This window comes from Eschrichtius robustus, chromosome 19 (assembly GCF_028021215.1).
Source record: "Eschrichtius robustus isolate mEscRob2 chromosome 19, mEscRob2.pri, whole genome shotgun sequence".
NCBI lineage: Eukaryota > Metazoa > Chordata > Mammalia > Artiodactyla > Eschrichtiidae > Eschrichtius > Eschrichtius robustus.
In genome coordinates this window covers 67608410-67631401 of record NC_090842.1, presented here as the reverse complement: position 1 = coordinate 67631401, position 22992 = coordinate 67608410, and the positions used below count along the sequence as shown (strand labels likewise).

At 43.1% G+C, this 22992-nt stretch overlaps 1 protein-coding gene across 1 annotated transcript; it reads right to left on the bottom strand.

Moving 5' to 3' along the window:
- Positions 1 to 248: 248 nt before the first annotated feature.
- On the bottom strand, positions 249 to 22296 carry LOC137752515 (NACHT, LRR and PYD domains-containing protein 8-like). Its single transcript, XM_068527196.1, has 10 exons — positions 21915 to 22296; positions 20564 to 20638; positions 17807 to 19406; positions 16574 to 16744; positions 13890 to 14057; positions 11192 to 11347; positions 9562 to 9732; positions 7687 to 7857; positions 3857 to 4027; positions 249 to 378 (listed from the first exon to the last, which is right to left on the bottom strand). The coding sequence occupies exons 1-10, from the start codon at positions 22294 to 22296 to the stop codon at positions 249 to 251; spliced, it is 3195 nt and encodes a 1064-aa protein (XP_068383297.1).
- Positions 22297 to 22992: the final 696 nt, after the last annotated feature.

The following is a 22992-nucleotide window of genomic DNA, read 5'->3' as shown; positions in this document are numbered from 1 at the left end:
ATATTCAATGACATCCAGAAGCCAGGAGAAGAAGTGAGCTGGAATGCCCCTTACGTGGTGCCCCCAATTCCGTGACTAATCTACGTCTGACACATGACCTTCAGTATCTCCGAGGGAGCTATCTGGAGGTCACGCGTTACACCATTTCCCAGAACTAACTGAGCCATGGTAGACTCAGAATGGCCCACAGAATAGGAAACCATTGCCCAATTTTTCATCAGGAAAAAATTATCCAGGGGGTCACAAGATCAATTCGTCCACTCTGCCTTATCACAGCACTCATCTTTCCAGTCCTGAACTATCTTCAGGATTTTGTTGTTCACCACTGGGCCCTTCAGTCTTTGCATCATATCCACTCCATCGCTCTGTTTCTTCTCCCTGAGAAGGATAAGAATCAGGTTTGGTTCTCCTATGCTCGGTTTTCTTTTGCAGTGCTGGAAAATATGTAAAACCTCTAGGACAGAAATTTACCACCCATGAGATTGATATAGTAAGTCCCCTACATACGAACACGTTCCGTTCTGAGAGCACGTTTGTAAGTCCAGTTTGTTCATAAGTCCAACAAAGTTAGCCTAGGTACCCAACTAACACAATCAGCTGTATAGTACTGTACTATAATAGGTTTATAATACTTTTCACGCAAATAATACATAAAAGCAAAGAAAACATTTTTAATCTTACAGAACAGTACCTTGAAAAGTACAGTAGTACAGTATAACAGCTGGCATACAGGGGCTGGCATTGAGTGAACAGGCAAGAAGAGTTACTGACTGGAGGAGGGAGAGGAGGTGGGAGATGGCAGAGCTGAAGTCTCATCAGCAATAGGAGACGGAGGGCAAGCTGCACAACCTGTAGAGGACGCACACACGAGACAATGTACGCCAGACAGGTGAACTAACTTAACGTGACTGGATATGCGAATGCACATTCACATCTCTGAAAGCTCGCAACTTGAAGGTTCGTATGTAGGGGACTTACTGTAAATGGAATATTGCCTGATGTATCAGGAAACAAAGGATGTCACAGTCATCAGTGATTGCAACCCAGTGGTGAGCTGGTGAGCCCTGAGGGAACTCAGGAAGGAAACAAAGAACACCTGCCATCTAGCAGCCATCAGACTGCAGCCACTCCCCACGGTGAGCCCTGAGGGAACTCAGGATGAGAAAACACAGGATCCTGGCCCCAAGTAGCTGAGATACATATCAAAGGAATGATTTCAGTGAGCCCAGACTCTTGCATCTTCCCATACATAGAAAAGTGCTAAATGCCTTAACTCAAGATATCTGCTTTCCTTTTATTAACAGTAATCTTTTGTTCCTACCACCTGCCCTTTGTTGCAAAACTGCTGTATATCCTAGCTCCCCCCTCGCCTCCTCGGAGCAGTTTTCTCAGGGTTACTTGAGACGCTGACTCCTGGGCTTGAAGTCCTAAAAATTCCCACTGAATAAAACCTACCTCTCAACTTTTAGGTTGTGAGTATATCTTTCTAGTCAACAAACTCAAGATCAATGGTGCAGCTCTCAAGAGCTCAGGGATGAAGCCCAGGTGCCTTGGATCCACCGATTACAAGGTGTGGCAGGTGCCTCAAAGTGGCCCCAAAGATCCTTCTTCCTGTTATTCACACTCTCATGTAGCCCCCTCTCTCACTGGGCTATAGTGGGTCTGTGTGACCATTAGAATAAAGCAGAAGGGATGGGTCTTTCCAGATTCAGTAATAAAAGACTGTGGTTCTGTTTTGGGCACTTTTGCCCCCCCCCCGCCCCCTTCTTCCCTCTCCCATCACTTGTTCAGGAGGGAGCCAGCTGCATTGTTAGGAGCAGCCTTGCAGAGAGCAACTGAGGCCTCCTGCCAACAGCCACGTGAGTGAGCTTGGAGGTTGGTCCTCCAGCCTCATCACCCTCCAGTCAACATCTTAACTCAGCTCGTAAAAGAGCCTGAGTAGAACCATCCAGTTAAATCGCTCCCGTATTTCTGACCTTCAGAAATTTTACAACAAATGTGTGTTGCCTTATTAAGCATTGAGATAATTTATTCCAGGGCAACAGATAATGAATACACCAGCTGTTTCCTATGACCTTAACCCAGAATCCATCGATAATTGAGATCATGATGGTCTCAGGCACTGAACTTAGTGCCTTATAGATGCACTTTCTTCCAATCCTCATAGTATCTCCTGGAGGAGGATGCCAATCCAATGTTACAGAAAGAGAAACAGATCCCTTAAGCCCTTCACAGCCGCAGATCTGGTAAGTGATGATAACACATTCATTTGTTTAAGACAGGAGAGAAGATGAAGAAACAAACAGTTTAAGAACAGCCAGCTACGTTTTTACTTTGTTTTTTTTTTTTTACAGTTGGCCAAGAGGCACATGAAAAGATGCTCAACATTGCTAATTATGAGAGAAATGCAAATCAAAACTACAATGAGGGGACCTCCCTGGCGGTCCAGTGGTTAAGACTCCGCACTTCCAATGCAGGGGGTGCGGATTCGATCCCTGGTCGAGGAGCTAAGATCCCACAAGCTGTGAGGCATAGCCAAAAATAAATAAATAAAAATTAAAAAAAAAAACAAACTGCAATGAGCTACCACCTCATACCAGTCAGAACGGCCATCATCAAAAAATCTGGAAACAATAAATGCTGGAGAGGGTGTGGAGAAAAGGGAACCTTCCTACACTGTTGGTGGGAATATAAATTGGTACAGCCACTATGGAGAACAGTGTGGAGTTTCCTTAAGAAACTAAAAATAGAGCTACCATATGATCCAACAATCCCATTCCTGGGCATATATCCAGAGAAAACCATAACCCGAAAGAATACATGCCCCCCAGTGTTCATTGTAGCACTGTTCACGATAGCCAAGACATGAAGCAACTAAGTGTCCATCAACAGAATAATGGGTAAAGAAGATGTGCTACATATATACAATGGAATATTAATTACTCAGCCATAAAAAAGAACAAAATAATGCAATTTGCAGCAACATCATGGACCTGGAGATCATCATACTGAGTGAAGTAAGTCAGACAGAGAAAGACAAATACCATATGATATTGCTTATAGGCGGAATCTAAAAAAAATGATACAAATGAACTGATTTACAAAACAGAAACAGACTCACAGACTTAGAGAATGAACTTATGGTTACCGGGGCAGGGGGAAGGGTGGGGGGGAGGGGTAGATTGGGAGTTTGGGATTGATATGTACACACTATACTTAAAATAGATAACCAACAAGGACCTACTGTAAAAAAACAAACAAACAAATAAATAAATATTTTAAAAATGCAAAAAAAAAAGAGCAGACAGTAGAATCCAGGTTTGTTTTCTCATTTCACACGCAGGAGTTGTGGTCTGTCAGCCACATGAAGGAAACTATAAATCCCCCGTAGGACCTCCCTGGTGGCGCAGTGGTTAAGAATCCGCCTGCCAATGCAGGGGACACGGGTTCGAGCCCTGGTCCGGGAAGATCCCACATGCCGTGGAGCAACTAAGCCTGTGCGCCACAACTACCGAGCCTGCACTCTAGAGCCCGCGAGCCACAACTACCGAAGCCCACGCGCCTAGAGCCCGTGCTCCGCAACAAGAGAAGCCACCGCAATGAGAAGCCCGTGCACCGCAATGAAGAGTAGCTCCCGCTCGCCACAACTAGAGAAAGCCCGTGCGCAGCAACGAAGACCCAACGCAGCCAAAAATAAATAAATAAAATAAATAAATTTATTAAAAAAAATCCCCAGGAAAGGAACAAAGGTCGTTGGCAACATCTGTCGACAGCATTTGGGGTCCAGAATATCACTGCTGATGAGGAGCTTTCCTAGGGCTATGCATCCTGCACAGGGAACCCAGTGGATACTTACAGAGAGACCTCAGATCCCCACTTCCTCTTCCTGACGGCCTCACGCAGGAGGAGGATACCCCCAAACCCGATGTCGTTCTTGCTCAAGTCCAGGTATCCCAGAGTTTGGTTGTTGAGGAGCACGGAAGCCATGGCCCGGCAGCAGACAGAGGTGAACAGGCACTTTTCCAGCCTATGGGAGAGAAACAGGGAGCAGAAAAGTCACCACATCCTTCATCTGAGAGCTCAGCCAGCCTAGCTGCTCACAGCCTAGAAATCACACTCCGACCAGAATGAGTCATTTCATTCCAAGTAGCTTCTTTATCTTTTGAAAAATGTTATTTTATTTTGGAGTATAGTTGATTAACAATGTTGTGTTAGTTTCAGACATACAGCAAAGGGATTTGGTTGTACATATACATATATCTATTCTTTTTCAAATTCTTTTCCCATTTAGGTTATTACAGAATATTAAGCAGAGTTCTCTGTGCTATACAGTAAATCCTTGTTGATTATTTTAAATATAATAGTAGGACTTCCCTGGTGACACAGTGGTTAAGAATCCACCTGCCAATGCAGGGGACAGGGGTTCGATCCCTGGTCAGGGAAGATCCCACATGCCGCGGAGCAACTAAGCCCGTCTGCCACAACTACCGAGCCTGTGCTCTAGAGCCCATGAGCCACAACTACTGAGCCCGCGTGCCACAACTACTGAAGCCCGCGTGACTAGAGCCCATTCTCCACAACAAGAGAAGCCACTGCAATGAGAAGCCAGTGCACTGCAACAAAGAGTAGCCCCTGCTCGCCACAACTAGAGAAAGACTGCATGCAGCAACGAAGATCCCACCAACCAACAAACCAACCATAAATAAATAAATATAGTAGTAGTTTTTAAAAAAATTGTAGTTGATTTACAATGTTGTGTTAGTTTCTGGTGTACAGCAAAGTGAATCAGTTTATGTACATATATATATGTATATATATTTTTTTCATTTGTGCTCATCTAGAAATTTATTTCATACTTGAAAATATACTTCACTCACTCTAAGAGATGAATCAATATTTAAAACCCAAGACTAAGACTTCCCTGGTAGCGCAGAGGTTAAGAATCTGCCTGCCAATGCAGGGGACACGGTTTTGAGCCCTGGTCCGGGAAGATCCCACATGCCGCAGAGCAACTAAGCCCATGAGCCACAACTACTGAGCCTGTGCTCTAGAACCCGCGAGCCACAACTACTGAGCCCGCTTGTCTAGAGCCCGTGCTCCTCAACAAGAGAAGCCACCACAATGAGAAGCCCGCACACTGCAACAAAGAGTAGCCCCCACTCACTGCAACTGGAGAAAGCCCGCGAGCAGCAATGAAGACCCAACACAGCCAAAAATAAATAAATAATTAATTAAAAAAAAAAACCTCAAGTCTAACTTTCTGGAGTAAAAGAATTGTGACCTCCAGAACTCCCTTCGAGTAGTTAATTATCAACAAAAATGAAATCCATTATCAGGACTAATCCTAGAAATTAAGGAGGTAACATAATGTGATTTAAATGCTCTAGACTTATGTGATATCACTTATATGTGCAATATTAAAAATAACACAAATGAGTATATATGCAAAATAAAAGTGAGGCAGGAGATAGATGGGCTCCAGGCTAGACATTTACAACTGGCCTCCTATTTACACTTCCTTGGGTGAGAAGAAGATGGGCTCCAGGCCGGACATTCATTCCCAGCCCCCTGTTTACATTTCCTGAAGCAAGAGACAAACGGACTCCAGGACTACATATTTATGACCGGATTCCTGTCTATTTCGAGATCTGCACCTCGATATAAAAACCAGTAACAGAAATAAGGTAAATAACCAGACACTGGACATTTTTATGGCAGGGACAGAGTGGGACAAACCCTGTTAAAAGATCAAGAGGTTACGTATTTCCCATCCTTGGGGCAAGGGAGACATTGCACATGTGCAGAAAAGCTCCTTGGGGGTCAAAAAGGAGGAGCACCGCCCCATAACATGTGATGCTAAGGCCGTCCCACAGGCCTCTGGGCTGAAATCCATCTTGGAAAAAAGTTGCGCACGCAAGTTGGGGAGGGTCCTAGGGCAGGGCAGGTGTGGAAAAAGAAATCAGATAATTGGCCACAGGTAAACAAAGACCCGGAAGAACTGCCGTATATGAATGACTTAACCGCCTCTTTATGGGGCTCCTGGTCATTAGGGGGGACGCCCACACCCTTTCTCTCCGGGTGTGCGTCTCTGCCCTGCTTCTATCTTAACTAAGCAAACTGTTTCTCTGTGTGCTCTCTCACTTGTTGTTGTGCTATGTCTCTAATAATAAACTTTGTACCTGTTTGACACGTTTCTTTTTTGCCTCCGTGAGAAATGCATTTTTCACTGGGGGCAAGAGCCAGCGGGTGTGGTGGCTAGGATTCCTGGTTTTCATCCAGGCTCCCCAGGTTCAATTCCTGGGCTGGGAATTAAGATCTCGCTTCACGCCACCTCTCACTGCTGCCTCTCCGAGATCAGAAGCAGTCTCAGAGACATAGAAAACAAACTGGTGGTTACCAAAGGGGAGAGGGAAGAGGGAAAAGGGGAGGGGCAAATTCGGTGTATAGAATTAAGAGATACAAACTATTATGTATAAAATAGATAAGCAACAAGAATATACTGTACAGCATAGGGAATTGTAACCATTATCTTATAATAATGTTTAATAGGGGTATAATCTATAAAAATACAGAATCACTATGCTGTACACCTAAAACTAATATAATATTATAAATCAACTATACTTCAATAAAAAATAAAAGCTAACATTTCTGAGTGAAAAAAGTGATCTAGACTTAGAACCCAGATCATACCAATAGTGAACAGAAAATGCAGGTAGGAAAGAGACAAAAAAAAGTTGTATATGTATAACTGAATCACTTTGCTGTACATCTGAAACTAACACAACATTGTTAATCAACTATACGCCAATAAAAAATTTAAAAAAATAACTCAAAAAAAAGGTTCAACCTTTGTCATCAGAGATGTCTATAAATCTTTTCTAAATATTTAGGGTAACCACTAAAACAATTAAAAATAGGATGAATTCTTTCAAATCACTTGGCTAGTATGCATGTTAGCATAGAGACCTTTGGGAGAAGGAAAAAATATATACAAAAAAAAGATTCTCTAAGCATAAACATTGATTTTGGAAGACTCGCCATCTAAGGTATTAGTCTAAAATTAACAAATTCTTCTTTATCTTTCATTGAATGGAAGAATTTAACAATTGTCCTTAAACTATAGCATTCACGGGAATCATGGGAGGTGATTGTGAAGCACAGACTGGGGGGGGGGTCCCCACCCTCAGGGCACCACAAGATCCAGCAACCCCACTTCTGGGTATGGACCCAGAGGAATCGAAACCAGGATATGGAAGGGATACCTGCACCCTCACGTTCATAGCAGCACTATTCACAATAGCCAAGACACAGAAGCAACCTCAATTCACATCGACAGATGAATGGATAAAGAAGATGTGGTATATACACACAATGGAATACTACTCAGCCAATAAAAAGAATGAAATTCTGTTTGTGACAACATGGGTGGACCTTGAGGGCATTATGCTCAGTGACATAAACCAGACACAGAGAGACAAATGATGCAAGAATTTGCCTAACAACTTCCCTGATGAAAAGGTTCCTAGTCTGAGGACTGTACTTTGAGAACCACTGCTCTGAAGTTTCCAAGTCCTCCAACCAAATGGAGGGAACACCCCAGAAGTGCAAAACACATTCCCACATTCTACCCCAAGAGAATTTTACAGACACTTGGTCTCAAAGAAGGAAACAGGGACAACTTACTCAAGAATCTGTAGGCCAGAGTCAGGGTTCATCAGGGCCTGACAGAGCAGGATAACCCCGTCGTCCTTCAGGCTATTAAAACCAAGGTCCAGACTTCTCAGGTTTTTATTTTTATCAAGAGCAGACGCCATATCCCGACAGCACTCAGAGGTCAAGACACAATTTCTCAGCCTGCAGAGAAACACCAACCAAAACACCCTTAGCTTTCTTTCCTGCCTTTTTTTTTTTTGGTATAACAGCTTTATCAAGATATAATTACCGTGCCATATATTTCACCCATTGGAAGTGTACACACCATTGGTTTTCAGTATATTTACAGAGTTGCACAACATTTGCCATGATTCTAGAACCTTTTCATCACCCCAAAAAGGAAAACGGTGTACGTTTTAGCAGTCATTCCCAATTTCTTCCCCTACCCACCCCAGCTCTAGCAACCACTAATCTGCTTTCTCTTCCTGTCAATTTGCCTATTCTGGACATTTAATATAAATGGAATCATACTATATGTGGTCTTTTGTGATTGGCTTCTTTCATTTAGCATAATATTTTCAAGATTCATCCACTTTGCAGCATGTATTAATATATAGTTTGTTGCTTTTTATGGTTGAATAATATTCCATCATATGGATGGACCACACTTTATCCATTCATCAGCTTTTGGACACTTGGATTGTTTCCCACTTTTTTGTTACTACAAATAATGCTGCTACGGAAATCCGTGTACAATTGTTTGCGCAGATTTTGTTTTTATTTCTCTTGCGTGTATACCAAGGAGTAGAATTGCTGACTCATGTTACGTCTCTGTTTAACCTTTTGAGGAGATACCCATCTGTTTTTCAAAGCAGCTGCACCATTTCCTGCTTCTTTTTGGGATCCTGAAAGCTTCAGTGGGTTCAGGGGATATTGTGTGTCAGTTCAGCATTTCTGGTTTTAGGAGCCAGCAAATTTCTTTACGGTTTAAGACAGTCTGAGTTTAATTTCTGTCAATGACAGCCAACGTGCCCTGATACCTAGGGGAAATCATCTAAAGAATTCAGGATAGAGTGAGATAAATACCAAACAGGATATCACTTAGTATGTATCCTGGTCCATATCACCGAGGTTGTTACATGACTCACTTCTAAGCAGAAAGCCAGGTCACATTACATTATTCTGATCTCAGAGGTATAACACTCACTCCCAAACTCTAGGAGTTAGAGGAATACATTGGATCAGAGGTTCCCAAACTTTCTCCATTTATGCCCTCCTTAGCGTCTCACTTTTTTCACATCACCCCTGTACTTCATTAAATTTTGCTCTGTGGAATTCCCTGGTGGTCCACTGGTTAGGACTCCGCGCTTTCACTGCCGAGGGTCCGGGTTCAATCCCTGGTCAGGGAACTAAGATCCCACAAGCCGCAGGGCATGGCCAAAAAATAAAAAAATAAAATAAAATCTGTTAAAAAATTTTTTGCAATGCACTTGCTCTCGTGATTGCAATTGCTAAAGACGGAGCTTTGCAAAGATATGACATCATTGAAAGGAATGTAGTACAACCTGATGTTGGAACAGAACTACCTCAAGCTAAGAGTTCTTGCGGCGATGAACAGATGTCAGTATCTCTTACATTTAAAATATCCTGCAGCGCCTCTGTGAGTTCACCCCTGGGTACCTCGGCACACAGTTTGAGAACTCTGCCGCTAGATAATTTGCCTCTGAAACTGAAATCATAACCACCTTCCTCTTTATTATGCTTTCTTCCAGTATCAGCACAATGCCTAATATGCAGTAGGCACTTAATAAGTATGTTGCATAAATGGACACATATATCACAATCGCTCTCCATCGCCCTATTCTACTCCAGGGAGTTCCAAAAAGAGGACATTTGGGGACTTACACCAGCCTCTGCAGAGGATACTGAGAGCATTGCAAGGCATTCCAAAGCTGTTTCGCCCCGTCATCCTTCAAGGCATTTTTTGCCAAGCTCAGATGGGTCAGATTCTTGTTACTCGCGAGAGAAGAGATAAGACTTTTGCAGGAAAGTGACGTGAGGTCACAGTTCTCCAACCTGCGGGAGAGACACACACAGAGGGGATGCAATTTAATTCATGCCTGCGACAGGATTTTCCTTGTCTCATGCTGAGAGATGAAGATTTCAATCAGGGCTTTCCTTCTAAATGCAAACGCCTCATCCTACTTCTGTTAAAAGCTCTTAGGGCTTCCCAGATTTAAGGGGGGGGATAGCAACTTTGATGTGAGAAGCAATTGGGGATCAGGAAAACAGGTACAGAGAGGGATGAAGAGGGAAGAGAAAGGGACCAGCAATGACCAAACAGTAAATAACATATATGGAGGTGACCTGGGAAGAGACACCATCTCACAGGGTAAAGAAAAATAGAAACATGCACTGAAGACAGACGCGGGCACTCGTATTAGAGAAACTAAGATGTATAGGAAGGTCCTGAAAACGTTTTCATGTGTGGTGAGGGAAGTGCAAACGTAAACAAGAAAGTATCTAATGTTGTAATAACTTTGTATGGTGACAGACGATAACTATCTAGACTTATCGTGGAGATCATTTTGTAATGTAGAAAAATATCAGATCACTGTGTCATACACCTGAAACTCATATACTATTGTAAGTCAATTATGCTTCAATTAAAAAAATAATAAAGTGGTACTTGAGTCATAAATAAACAATAACACGTTATTTTCTGCTCAACAGATTGGCAAAAGCAGTAACAGTAACAAGAGTCGGATGAGAATTTGGAGTTGGGGGAACTTTCATACACACCATTGGTGGGACTGCAAATTGGTACCAACAGTCTGGAAACAAGCATGGTAGGACTGAAGATGAATGCTCTCCGTGACGTGGCAATTCTACTAACGTGTGTCGGGGTGTGTGTGTGTGTTAATAGCTCAACCCTCAGTGGCAAGTAAAATGGACACCTAAATTGTTGCACATTCATACAAATGTTATCCTTCAGCACCAAAGAGGAACAGCCTATAAAAACAACAAAACACTGAGGAAGACTAAAATGTCGGTTGATTGGAAAAAGCACACATGCTCAATGAGGCCACTTATGTGAAATTCAAAGCACTGCAAAACTGTGCTCTGTTTAAGGATCCATATACAGTATTATCAGTGTAAATACAAATAAGGCGCCTCATCGACCCAATTCAAGATGGCTGTGGGGGGGTAGGGGTCATGGGGTTGGGGGTTGATATGATCAGTGGGGAAGGAAAATAGTACTGTTAAGGTTCTACTTCAAAAACTGGATGATGGATACATCAGGCTCATTATAGTTATATATTCTAGGATATTAGGTACAAATCTGTCTCTCTGTCTCTGTCTCTGTCTCTCTCTCTCTCTCAGCTCAAGACTTCATTGCGCCATCTGTGTCATTAACAATCACGACTTAATTTTGCTCCATTATACACACATTCCCCCATTTCTGTTTTTCTCCTAGAAACACTGAAACTACCAAACAACTGGGCAACAGCATGACAACCACAAAAAGACTTACGACAGCTTCTCCAGTTGGGCCACTGGCAGGTGGTGACATGGCTCAAACCTCTCCAGGGAGCTACGTTTCAGCATTAGAGTCTTCAGGTGAACGTTGTTCTTGAGATTCCTGGCAAGATCAGCCCAATTTCTCGGGCTGAAAGGGCAATCTTCCAACCTGCACAAGCCACGCAAAAACGCTGAACCTTAGCTCCTGGGGAAAATGGTACCCACATAGCCACCTAGACCTCACCTACTGTCTCACATCCTTGTTCTTCACCCAAGAGTGACTGGAGGGGTGATTTCCACTTTCCCTGAGTAAACCTGCATCAAATTCAGCATCTGAATTGCAAATAATCAATAGAAAATAATACACACTCAGGGCCACGACAAATTGGCATGGGCTAACTGTCGGGCTCTAATTCCAAACCAGGGACTTGATTCTGCACTTGAAATACAACTTCTTTTTACACTTATTTGCCAAACCATTTTCAGGATAAAGAATGAGATTCAGTCAAACTATGGCCCGTGGACCAAATTTGCATTACCACCTGGTCCTGTACAGCCTGTGAACTGAGTGATCTAAAAATTTTTTTTAAATTTATTTTTGGCTGTGTTGGGTCTTTGTTGCTGCACACGGGCTTTCTCTAGCTGCAGCGAGAGGGGGCTACTCTTTGTTGCAGTGCGCGGGCTTCTCATTGCGGTGGCTTCTCTTGTTGTGGAGCACAGGTTCTAGGGCGCACGGGCTCAGTAGTTGTGGCGCACGGGCTTAGTTGCTCTGTGACACGTGGGATCTTCCCGGACCAGGGCTTGAACCCATGTCCCCTGCATTGGCAGGCGGATTCTTAACCACTGCGCCACCAGGGAAATCCCTAAAATTTTTTTAATAGTTAAAGAATATTTTGTGACACATGAAAATTAAATGAAATTCAAATTGCAGTGTTCATACATAAATAAAATCATTAGTAAATTATATAATTATTACAGTTATTAATAATACAATTGATACTTAATAAATCATTAAAGTTATTGATGAACTCTATGAATACATAATTATTAATCATAATAAAGTTTTGTTGGAACACAACCATGCCTATTCATTTGCATATTGGCAATGGATATTTTTAGCACTCTGTCACCACTATTTAATTCAGATGTTATAGCAGAGTTGAATAGTCATGACAGAGACTATACGTCTTGCAAAGTTGAAAACATTCCTTACCTGGCCCTTCATAGAAAAGGCTTGCTGAACGCTGACACCGATAATATTATAGTAAGAAAAATTAGGAAGTAATGAGTTTTAACTATTACCTTTGTTTTTTAATATAATTTATTCGATACTAAGTTTATGTGATATAGTTTTTTAAAAATGCTGTTTAAAAACCCTCACCAAATTCCTGAATGTTTAACAATCAGCTCTTGCAAGCCAGGGTGGGCTGGCCCAAGCTCACCCCTAGGGCTATGGTTTCTCTATCTCAGACACACCTGGGACATCAAATTGTAGTTTTCAAGCTGAGTGAAACTTAGAACCAGAGGGTAGAATGGTGGTTGCAGGGGCTGGGGTGGGGGAAATGATGGTCAAAGGGCACAAACTTCCAGTTATAAGATGAATAAAATCTGGAGATCTAAGGTACATCATGGTGTCGATGGTTAACAAGACTGTAGTGTGTACTTGACGTTTGCTAAGAGAGTTGATATCAAGTATTCAGATGGTGGTTTTGTGAGGTGGCACATGGGTTATGTAGCCTGACTGTGGCAATCATTTCACAGTGCATACATATATGAAATTGTCACCTTAAAAAAAAAATCTGAGTGAACAGCCATAAAAAAGAATGAAATATTGCCATTCATGGCAACATGGATGGACCCAGAGATTATCATACTGAGTGAAGTGAGTTAACGACAAATATTTTGATATCACTTATATTGGAATCTAAAACATAATATAAATAAATTTATTTATAAAAGAGAAACAAACTCACAGACATAGAAAATAAGCTTATGGTTACCAAAGGGGAAAGGGGTGGGGAGAGGGATAAATTAGGAGTTTGGGATTAACAGATATATACCATTATATATAAAATATATAAACAATAAGGGTTTACTGTATAGCACAGGGAACTATATTCAATATCTCACAATAACCTATAATGGAAGAGCATCTGCAAAAATAGATGTGTAACACAACAATGTAAAGCAATTATACTCCAATAAAGATGTTAAAAAAATATATATGTAGGGCTTCCCTGGTGGCGCAGTGCTTAAGAATCCCGTCTGCCAATGCAGGGGACACGGGTTAGAGCCCTGGTCCGGGAAGATTCCACATGCCGCGGAGCAACTAAGCCCGTGTGCCACAACTACTGAGCCTATGCTCTAGAGCCCGCGAGCCACAACTACTGAAGCCCACGCGCCTAGAGCCTGTGCTCAGCAACAAGAGAAGCCACCGCAATGAGAAGCCCGTGCACTGCAACAAGGACCCAACTCAGCCAAAAATAAATAAATAAATTTATAAAAATATATATATGTATAACTGAATCACTTTACTGTACACCTGAAACTAACACAATATTGTAAATCAACTATACTTTGATAAAAGAAAAAAGCTGAGTGAAACTGACAACTGATTACAATAAGATGTCAGGCAGGCTGAGCATGTAACCCCCACCTCTGAACGGACCGCCTGGGTGCCAGGGTTCTCTCTCCATCCCTCCCAGTCTCACCTCAGACACTGTAGAAAACACTGGGGATGTCTCAAGGCATTGCACAGAAACTCCATAACCTGGCATCTCACTTCCGTGTCTTGTATTTCCAAGTATCTCAGGTACTGGTTTTCCACCAAAACTCTGATTAAGTCTTCATTCAACACGAGGGGGCTCACATGCCTAAAGCTTCAGAGGTAAGCAGTGTCCGGTTATCATAGGCTCGTGTCAGCCCATCAGCTCTTTTTTCTTGAACAGCTTTATTGAGGTATAATCGACACACCAAAAAAAGTGCATCTATCATATATCTAATGCACCCAATTTCATGAGTTTGGACGTGTTCATACACCCATGAAACCATCACCACAATCAAGGTGGCTAATTAGTTTTTTTTTCCCCTCCAGCTTTGTTGAGATGATACAGATAACAATGTATCAGTTTAAAGTGTACATCACTTGTTGATTTGATGCACTTAATATTGCAAAATGATTACCACCTGAGCATCAGCTAACCGCCACCATCTGGTCACATATTTACAATTTATATTTTGGGGTGAGAACATTGAAGGTCTATTCTCTTAGCAACTTTCAAGTATACGATACAGTATTGTGAACTATAGTCACCATGCTGTGCATTAGATCCCCGGAAAGTATTCAATGTTTAACTGGAAGTTTGTAGTACATTTTGAACAACATCTCCCCATTTGCTAATTAGTTCTTCTTCGTTCAATCAGTCCATGAATGCGTGAGGCCCCTTTCTGTGCAGCCCAGGGCTCCAAACTGGATTCTCTTCTCAGCTCAGCCTCCTAGTTGGACGACCTTACGTGAATCACTTAATCTTCCCAAGCTTCATTTCACGTCCTCGAGAGAGCTCATGACATTTTCCACTTAGGACAGTTGCGAGAATGAACACAAGTGATGCCTGTAAGAGGTTCTGCATAGGGCTTGATGTAGAAAGGGAGGCACTCAAAAAATGGGAGCTAGGGATTTCCCGGGTGGTCCAGGGGTTAAGACTTCGCCTTCCAATGCAGGGGGTGTGGGTTCGATCTCTGGTCTGGGAGCTAAGATTCCCACATGCCTTGCGGCCAGAAAAGCAAAACATAAAACAGAAGCAATAGTGTAACAAATTCAATAAAAACTTAAAAAAAAATTGGTCCATATCAAAAAAAATCTTTAAAAAAAATGGGAGTTAATGATAATCATTATAATAACAGGAGAGAAAATAGGTCAGATACTGGTCAAGTGGGCTATTTCAAGGAATTTTGATGAAGTACTGAGTTTCTGGGTTTTAAAAACCATAGGGAGAGGGTGTATAAGGTAATAGCTAAGAGAACTGATTCTGGAGCCACTGATTCTGGAGTTTAAATCTGTATTCCAATTATGTACCAGCTGTGTAACCTCGTGCCCTAGCTTCCTCATGAAATACCTACTTCTTTAGGATGGTTGTGAGTTTTAAGAGCACTGAAACACAGTGCTGGACCTAAGACAGCCCAGCAGAGGGTGAGTGCTACATAAATGTCTGTACATTTTTTGCTATTGAAGATAATGTTGCAGTGATGTTCTCAACCATTCCTCCGAGTATGTGCATATGTATTTACCTTGGGTGGATTTAAAAATGTGGACCTTGGGGTCAAGGTGCACATGCATTTTTCATTTCGTAGAGCCTGCCAAAATGCAGTTGGATCTGGCTCACCTTCTTCCCTCTTTCATGGAAATCTTGACCTGTGACACGCAGGGGCCTGCTAAGCGTGAGGCATCACAGAAGTGTGGTGTGGTGATGGAGGAGGCGAGCCTCAGACCACCTGAGGTGGAGAGCATTCCGCAAAGCTTACCAGCTGTGTGATCTCAGACAAGTCACTTAACCTCTCTGGTTCTCCCTTTTAAAAAAATCAGGATAACAGTACTTACCTCAAAGGAATGCAGTGGTACACCATACTAAGTACCTGCTTAGCACATGACGATTCGAGCAGTAAAAGCAACTAGGAGTTTTAGTTTTTTGAGGAACCTCCATGCTGTTTTCCACAGCGGCCGCCAATTCACATTTTCACCAACAGTGCACTGGGGTTCTCTTTTCTCTGCCTCCTCACCAACACGTATTATCTCTTGTGTTTTTGATGACAGGTGTGAGGTGATATGTCATTGTGGTTTTCATCTGCATTCCTCTAATGTTTAGTGATGTTGAGCCTCTTTTCATGAGCCTGTTGGCCATCTGTATGTCTTCTTTAGAAAAACAACCTCACTTACATGTGGAATCTAAAAAATAACGAAACTCATAGACAAAGAGATCAGATTTATGGTTGTCAGAGGCGGGGGGTGGGGGAATTGAGTGAAGGTGGTCAGAAGGTACAAACTTCCAATTATAAGACAAATAAGTGCTGGGGCGACTGTAGTTAACACTGCTGTGTGGTAGATTTGAAAGATGCTAAGAGAGTAGACCATTCAATCACTGGGAAAGAACATTTTGGTAACTGTATGAAGTGATGGATGTTGACTAAACTTACTGTGGTCATCGTTTTGCAATATATGCATGTCAAGTCATTATGCTGTAAAACTTAAACCTACAGTGTTATATGTCAATTATATCTCAGTCAGACTAGGAAAAAATACCTATGGACGTGGATGCCTTCAGCACGCCTAGCGTGAGCAGAGAGGGAAACAGACTGTTTCCATGGAATTCCTTCCAACTAGGATGTGTTTTATACTCACATCAGTTTTTGGAGTTTACATTGTGGATGTTTCAGTGCCGTAGAAAGGACCTTCACTGAATCAGGATCCATAGTACTGTTTGTCACAGCCAGGACTTCCAAACTCTCATGTGTCCTAAACACAGAGCAGAAGTCTTGCCACCAGAGATAACACCTATCACTGCCCTCTGGTCTGTGTGGGAGAAAAAGGGAAAAGGGCTCATCGTTAGAGATTAAGCTTGAGAAAACCTACCAGCAAACCCAGGGCTTCCTTATGACCACAGACCCCTTTATGACTGTCATAAGATGCCCTCATTTAAGAAGATGCCCAGCAGAACTGTTACAGGATTTGTCATTTCATCCCAGGAAGACTCGTGGCCTCACTTCTATTTTCCTGTGACTTAGGGAGAAAGGGAGCTGCCTTTTAATCACTAAGGATTTATATGGGGGCAGAGATTAGGATGCAAAATATAATCCATATTTTTACTCTGTGCTTATGAAATTGTTACTAAAAAGAAAAAACTCTGTATAGGAACAGAATAAGGGAAAATTATTCTTTCTTTTTTGGGGGGTGGGGGAGGGGCACGGTGCGCGCAGAATCCAAAATCCAGAGCAAGACCAGCACGTACTGTCTTTGGCTCTGGGAGTACCTCTAATTTCCCCCTTCATTCTTCCCCATCATAGAAAGTCTCGTTGGACAGCACTTCCTTAGAGACTAAAAGGCTTATGATGTACAGAACTGGGGTGATAGATGAAACGGAGTCCCCACACATGGGAAGGAGGGTGTGAGGCATAGAGGCCAGGTAGGTGAACCACTCCTCTTGTTTGTTTCCAGGATTCTCCCAGTTTTAGCACGGAAATCGGCACCCCAGGAACACCTTCTGTTTGGTTTTTTTTTAACATCTTTATTGGAGTATAATTGCTTTACAATGGTGTGTTAGTTGCTGCTGTATAACAAAGTGAACCAGCTATACATATACATATATCCCCATATCTCCTCCCTCTTACGTCTCCCTCCCATTCTCCCTATCCCACCCCTCTAGGTGGTCACAAAGCACCGAGCTGATCTCTCTGTGCTATGCGGCTGCGTCCCACTAGCTCTCTATTTTACGTCGTGTTCTGTTTTTAAGACTGAAAGTCCCATGTGCATGGGATCCCCTCAAGACGGAGGTGGTCGCCCTAGGTGCCCAGGAGATGGTAGGCAAGGTCCCCGACAGGACCGTGAATCTACCAAGGGAGAGATGGGCGCACTTACCCAGAGGCAGGAAGGGGATCCGGGTAGAGGCTGCTTGCTTTGGTGATGATCAGGGTGACAGTCAGCTCTAACTCCTGCAAACGTCGACAGAACTTAAGGCAAAAGGCAGACACTTGAACGTCTTTGCTTCTGCTGATGACCAAAGTAGCTTTACGACAGTTGTTTAGGATCTGACTCACAAATACCTCCTCCCGGATTTCATGCAGACAGTTGAATAGCTGTGGGACCCCGTGATGCGGGGTTGGTGGGTCACATTCATGGCGCTGGGCTGCGACTTTCAGCAATTTCTTCTTGTTGCCCAAGGACACCTTGCATCTGAACACCTGCTCCACGGCTAGAGCGCACGTGTCGTTTAAAAGGCCAAATAAAAAAAGCGCCATCTGAGCGAGATGGTTTCTCTTTCTTCCGGGATGTGCTATCAGGCGTAGGACGTGGAACCGGTCCAACACATGGAAATTTCTGAGTCTTCGTGGGAAGCAGAGAACATACAACAAGGCGGCAAAAAATTCCTGAAAGCTCAAGTGGACAAAGGCGTAAAGGTCTTTGTTGCCCACCACCCTTCGAAAAATATTCACGCTGAGAAAAGTCTCGATGTCCGTTTCATCCAGTCTGGCCAGGCTGAGATCTCTCTTATTAAACACCCATCTCCTTTCCCACATGCCCTCTGCGGCCAAGGAGCACAGACCTTTCAATTGTTCTTGGTGAGTCTTATTGAAAAGATTTCTAACCCTGGTTGGAAACAAGCTGGAAAGAAAGTAGACGAATACAGCTGTGGCGTTTGGAAATGTGTGCAGGAGATTTGCTCCTCTCTCCATCTGCTGTTTCAGACAAGAACATACCATCCAGCAGATGACAGGCACCTGGCACATGGAGAAGAGAATCGTGTTTCCCATGACAAAACTCAAGGCTTCATCGGCTTCACTCTTGTTTCTGAAGTACGTCCTGAAATACCTGGATCTCTCAGGCACACTAAACCCTGTAAGGGTTATCAGAGACGGGCATTTCAGAAAGGGATTCAAGTTCTTCCAAGAGGTGAACCTCAGGAAGATGATTAGCGTGGCCCCGGGAAGCATTCTTTTGCTCAGCAAACTGGTCAGGAGGACAGACCAGGGCACCTTCTGGCTCCAGTCTTCACTCAGGTCCTCTGGTCTATCTATGAGGGTTGAGGTTAGTTCCTCGAAGCCATCAAAGAGGAGCAGAAGCTGGTCTGCTTTGGATATGATCTTGGACGCCAGAGCCCGAGACCCGGACAACTTGCGTGCAATGAGCTCAGCGAAGCTCTGCTCGTCCAGCTGGCCCATCTCCTGGCAATGGAAGTAGAAAGCGTTCCAGAGCTTGTGGGCGTAGAACTTGTTTTCTGCCCATTCTAACATCACTTTTTTGGCCAGGCTTGTTTTTCCAACCCCGGCGACCCCCTGAAGAACCACAGTCTTGGGCTGTCTTCCTTGAGGTTTTCTGGGAAGAAGTAGACAGGGTAAGAATGTCTCTTCTCTGTGTAGGTCTTGGTAAAAGAAGTCCGTGTGGTTCCCAGGCCAAGCGGTCCTGTTCCATAGGGTCGAATATTCATTCATCAAGTGCAGTCTGTATTCCCGTAATTTATCTGGATGAATGAGATGGGAGAGATACGGGGTACAACGTCAGTTGTTTGTGAGAACTAACTGAACAACCAGAAAACGAGCCTTGATGTCTACATCCAGCTCCAGGACACAGTGCATCAATCGCGCACGTTTCCGGAGAGCAGTGCGTCAATTAAGAAGCTGCAAGGGACAGAACAGACAACTTGAAGTGGCTTAGACAATGCAAGAACTGCTCGTTACATAAGAAGTGGGGGGTGGTTATAAAGCTCTGGAAATTGGTTCAGTGACCCCATAGCTTCTATTGGCACTGCAGTTCTTCTGGTCTCTACTTCCTATTTCTTAATTCTCAGAAGATGGCTGGGGTAGCTTTATCTATGTTATTTGTATTTTTTAAATTAAAAAATGTATTTTTTAAATTTTATTTTGGCTGCGTCACACGGCTTGTGGGATCTCAGTTTCCCCGACCAGGGATGGAACCTGGGCCCTCGGCAGTGAAAGCGCTGAGTCCTAATCACTGGACCCCCAGGGAATTCCCTAGAATCCTACTTCGATGGTCCCGGATAATGGAGACGGGGAAGGAGGGATGGATTAAGACAGCTGCTGTGTTTGCCTACCTACTGACCATTCCTAGCCTGGCAACAGCACCCTAAATTTTTTGGAGAACCGCCCCCTTCCCACTCTCCGGCCGTTACTTTGGACAGTGGCTGGACCTACCATTAAGCTGCCTCATAAGCACATGAGCCAGCGGCCACCCACCAGAGCATTTCACCACATCATTCATCGAGGAGCTCGTGGTCTTGGTTCATTCAAGGGAGTGAGATCCAGGACTTGTGTTGGAAAAATGAGAAATAAGCACTCTTTTTCCCTGCTGGTGTTGCTAAGGGCAGCTGGTGGCAGAAACGGCCAGTGTGCAGAGGAGGGACCACTCAAGACTGAATCCAGTGGAAGGAGGGAGAGAAGTGATGTCTCGAGGAGGTAGCCTGAGCCCCTGCATCCAGCTGGGTCGGTGGCTGGACTTCCTGCTCAGGTGAGTGCTCAGCTGCTCTTTTTTCTGAAGTTCTGATTCACAGAAGGGGCACTAGACATGCTCATTTACAACCTGCCTTGCCTTGGGAACTGGGCTTCTCATCCCCACCCATAGTCTGTTTTCCACCAGAACCTGCACAGGGCCAGCACATACCAGACTCATCTTCCTCCAAGTTCATTTGTGTTTCTCTTGGGTTCAAGGCCTCTGGTTCCAAGTTAGGTAAAATGTCTGGAACAGACAAACAAAGGAGCCCCTCACTGGAATGAAAACGTGGACAGAACAGGGAGAGCAACACGGAGGTAACGGGACCTTTTAGGATAGCAGCAGCCACGTCATTCACGAGTCTCATTCTCTCACCACCTTAGTTCAGGGAGAAGATTACCTAGACCTCCCATCGCGATGTTAGGAAGTGAGAAAATGGTGCTGTGTCAGAAGGTCCTTAGGAGGGTGTTTAATAACATATAAATGTACAGCCCAGCCAAACACTGCACTCACACACACACATATATGTAAAACACAGAAACACTTTAATATACATGTACGTGCATTTAGGAAGCAACCTAAATGTCCATCGACCGATGAATGGGGAAAAAAGATGTAGTACATACATACAATGGAATAGTACTCAGCCATAAGAAAGAATGAAATAATGCCATTTGCAACAACATGGATGGAATTAGAGATATGTGGAATCTAAAAAAATGATACAAATGAACTTATTTACAAAACAGGAATAGACCCACACACACAGAAAACAAACTTATGGTTACCAAAGGGGAAAGGCATGGGGAGGGATAAATTGGGAGATTGGGATCAACGTATACACACTACTATATATGAAATAGATAACTAATAAGGACCTACTGTATAGCACAGGGAACTCTACTCAGTACTCTGTAATGGTCTATATGGGTTAAGAATCTAAAAAAGAGTGGATATATGTATATGCATAACTGATTCACTTTGCTGTACTAACACCTGAAACTGAAACTAACACAACACTGTAAATCAACTATACTCCAATAAAAATTAAAAAAATAATAAAATAAACAACAATATCCTACTGTATAGCACAGGGAACTCTACTCAGTATTTTGTAATAAGCTATAATAGAAAGAATCTGAAAAAGAATATATATATATTCGTATATATATATATACATATATATATATATATATATATATATGTATATATATATATACGAATCACTGTGCTGTACACCTGAAACTAACACAACACTGTAAATCAACTATATGTCAATGAAAAAGGGAGCCAATTTCCAAATTAAAAAATAAAACCATAGTCGAAAAAAATAAAAAATAAATGCTTTAATATACATGTATGTATGTGCATATATGTGTATATATCTATGTATGTATATATTTAGATGTATAAGGAAATAAAGTGTAAATATAGTGTGTATATATATAGGAGTGGCTAGTGAAGCGTTTAGTTCTGTAGCACCCAAGCCCAACCCCATCTTGTATACCAGATTCTTACTCACCATTCAGCTCCATCTGTACCCGAAGACACAGTTCTGCCTGGTTCATCTTGGCGAAGATGTCGTGAGTCACCTCCCAAGCTAGGCGTCCAGGGAAATACTCGATTAGGAGGTGAACCACCTCCCCCCACCGGGCTGTCTTCAGCTGGTCCCAGCTGATCTGGAGAGAGCCAGGTCTGGGGCTCTCTTCCACTAAAAGCTGCTTGAACCTCTGTAGATTCTCCTTGCTTAAATAGACCATGTACAGCATGACTCCGTCTTTGAAAGGGAAGGTGGAGGAGGAGGAGGATGAGAAGGAAGAAGGGGAGTGAGAGGAGAAGGAAGGGGGGGAAGGAGAGGAGGAGGGGCAGGAGGAAGAGTCAGAACTCCAGTTCACATCGCTCATCGTTACTCAAGGCCAAGAACCTCAGCGCCAGCGACAAGGAGGACCAGTTGGAGGAGAGAAGAGACGCGACCTGGGGAGACATGAAGTTACAAGAACGTGAAAACACCGCCCCAGGGGACAGATTTATGTAATCCATATTGGATGGAGCATACCATGTGCTGGATATCCTCTTCCCCTCCCTTCCTCAAAGATTCTCTGGCCTGCGGAAAAACCTGGGAGCCCCTCCAGTATTGGGGCTCCGTGTTTAGACTCAAAACCATTTTGTAGTTTTTAATTCTCTATGCCACTTATTAGCAAGGTGACTTTGGGAAAATTGCAGAGCCTCTTTGTGACTCTTTTCTCATCTCTGATACTGGGATCTTATCATATGTGCTCTTGGGGTTGTGAGGATTCTCAAAGAGATACACCCACAAGTACATTTAAGACAGTGCCTGGTTCATCATAGCTAACAATGACTCAGGCTTCCTTCTATACCGTGATTATTTTAAAGGCTCAATGGGAATTTATAAAAAGCACCTGGAATCAAAGGTTTATTCCCTTCTATGCATCTTCTCCACCATATGTCTTTCTTTTGTCTTCTTCCATCGTGTTTATTGTGTGTAAAAAGTGGAATGTGGAGGAGAAAAGAATGAAGTCACTAGGGGGAGTGGGGCTTTCGCCTTGGTCTACCTACTACTCGTATCCTATTGCTTCTCT

Bases quoted from the DNA above. Each gene is read 5' to 3' on its own strand.
- LOC137752515 (XM_068527196.1), bottom strand. From the start codon at position 22,296: ATGAGCGATGTGAACTGGAGTTCTGACTCTTCCTCCTGCCCCTCCTCC. The intron at 9,733-11,191 runs GTAAGTCTTTTT...TCTCTCCCGCAG, and splicing joins GCCCAACTGGAGAAGCTGTC to GTTGGAGAACTGTGACCTCA. The intron at 7,858-9,561 runs GTAAGTCCCCAA...GTTTCTCTGCAG, and splicing joins TATCCTCTGCAGAGGCTGGT to GCTGAGAAATTGTGTCTTGA.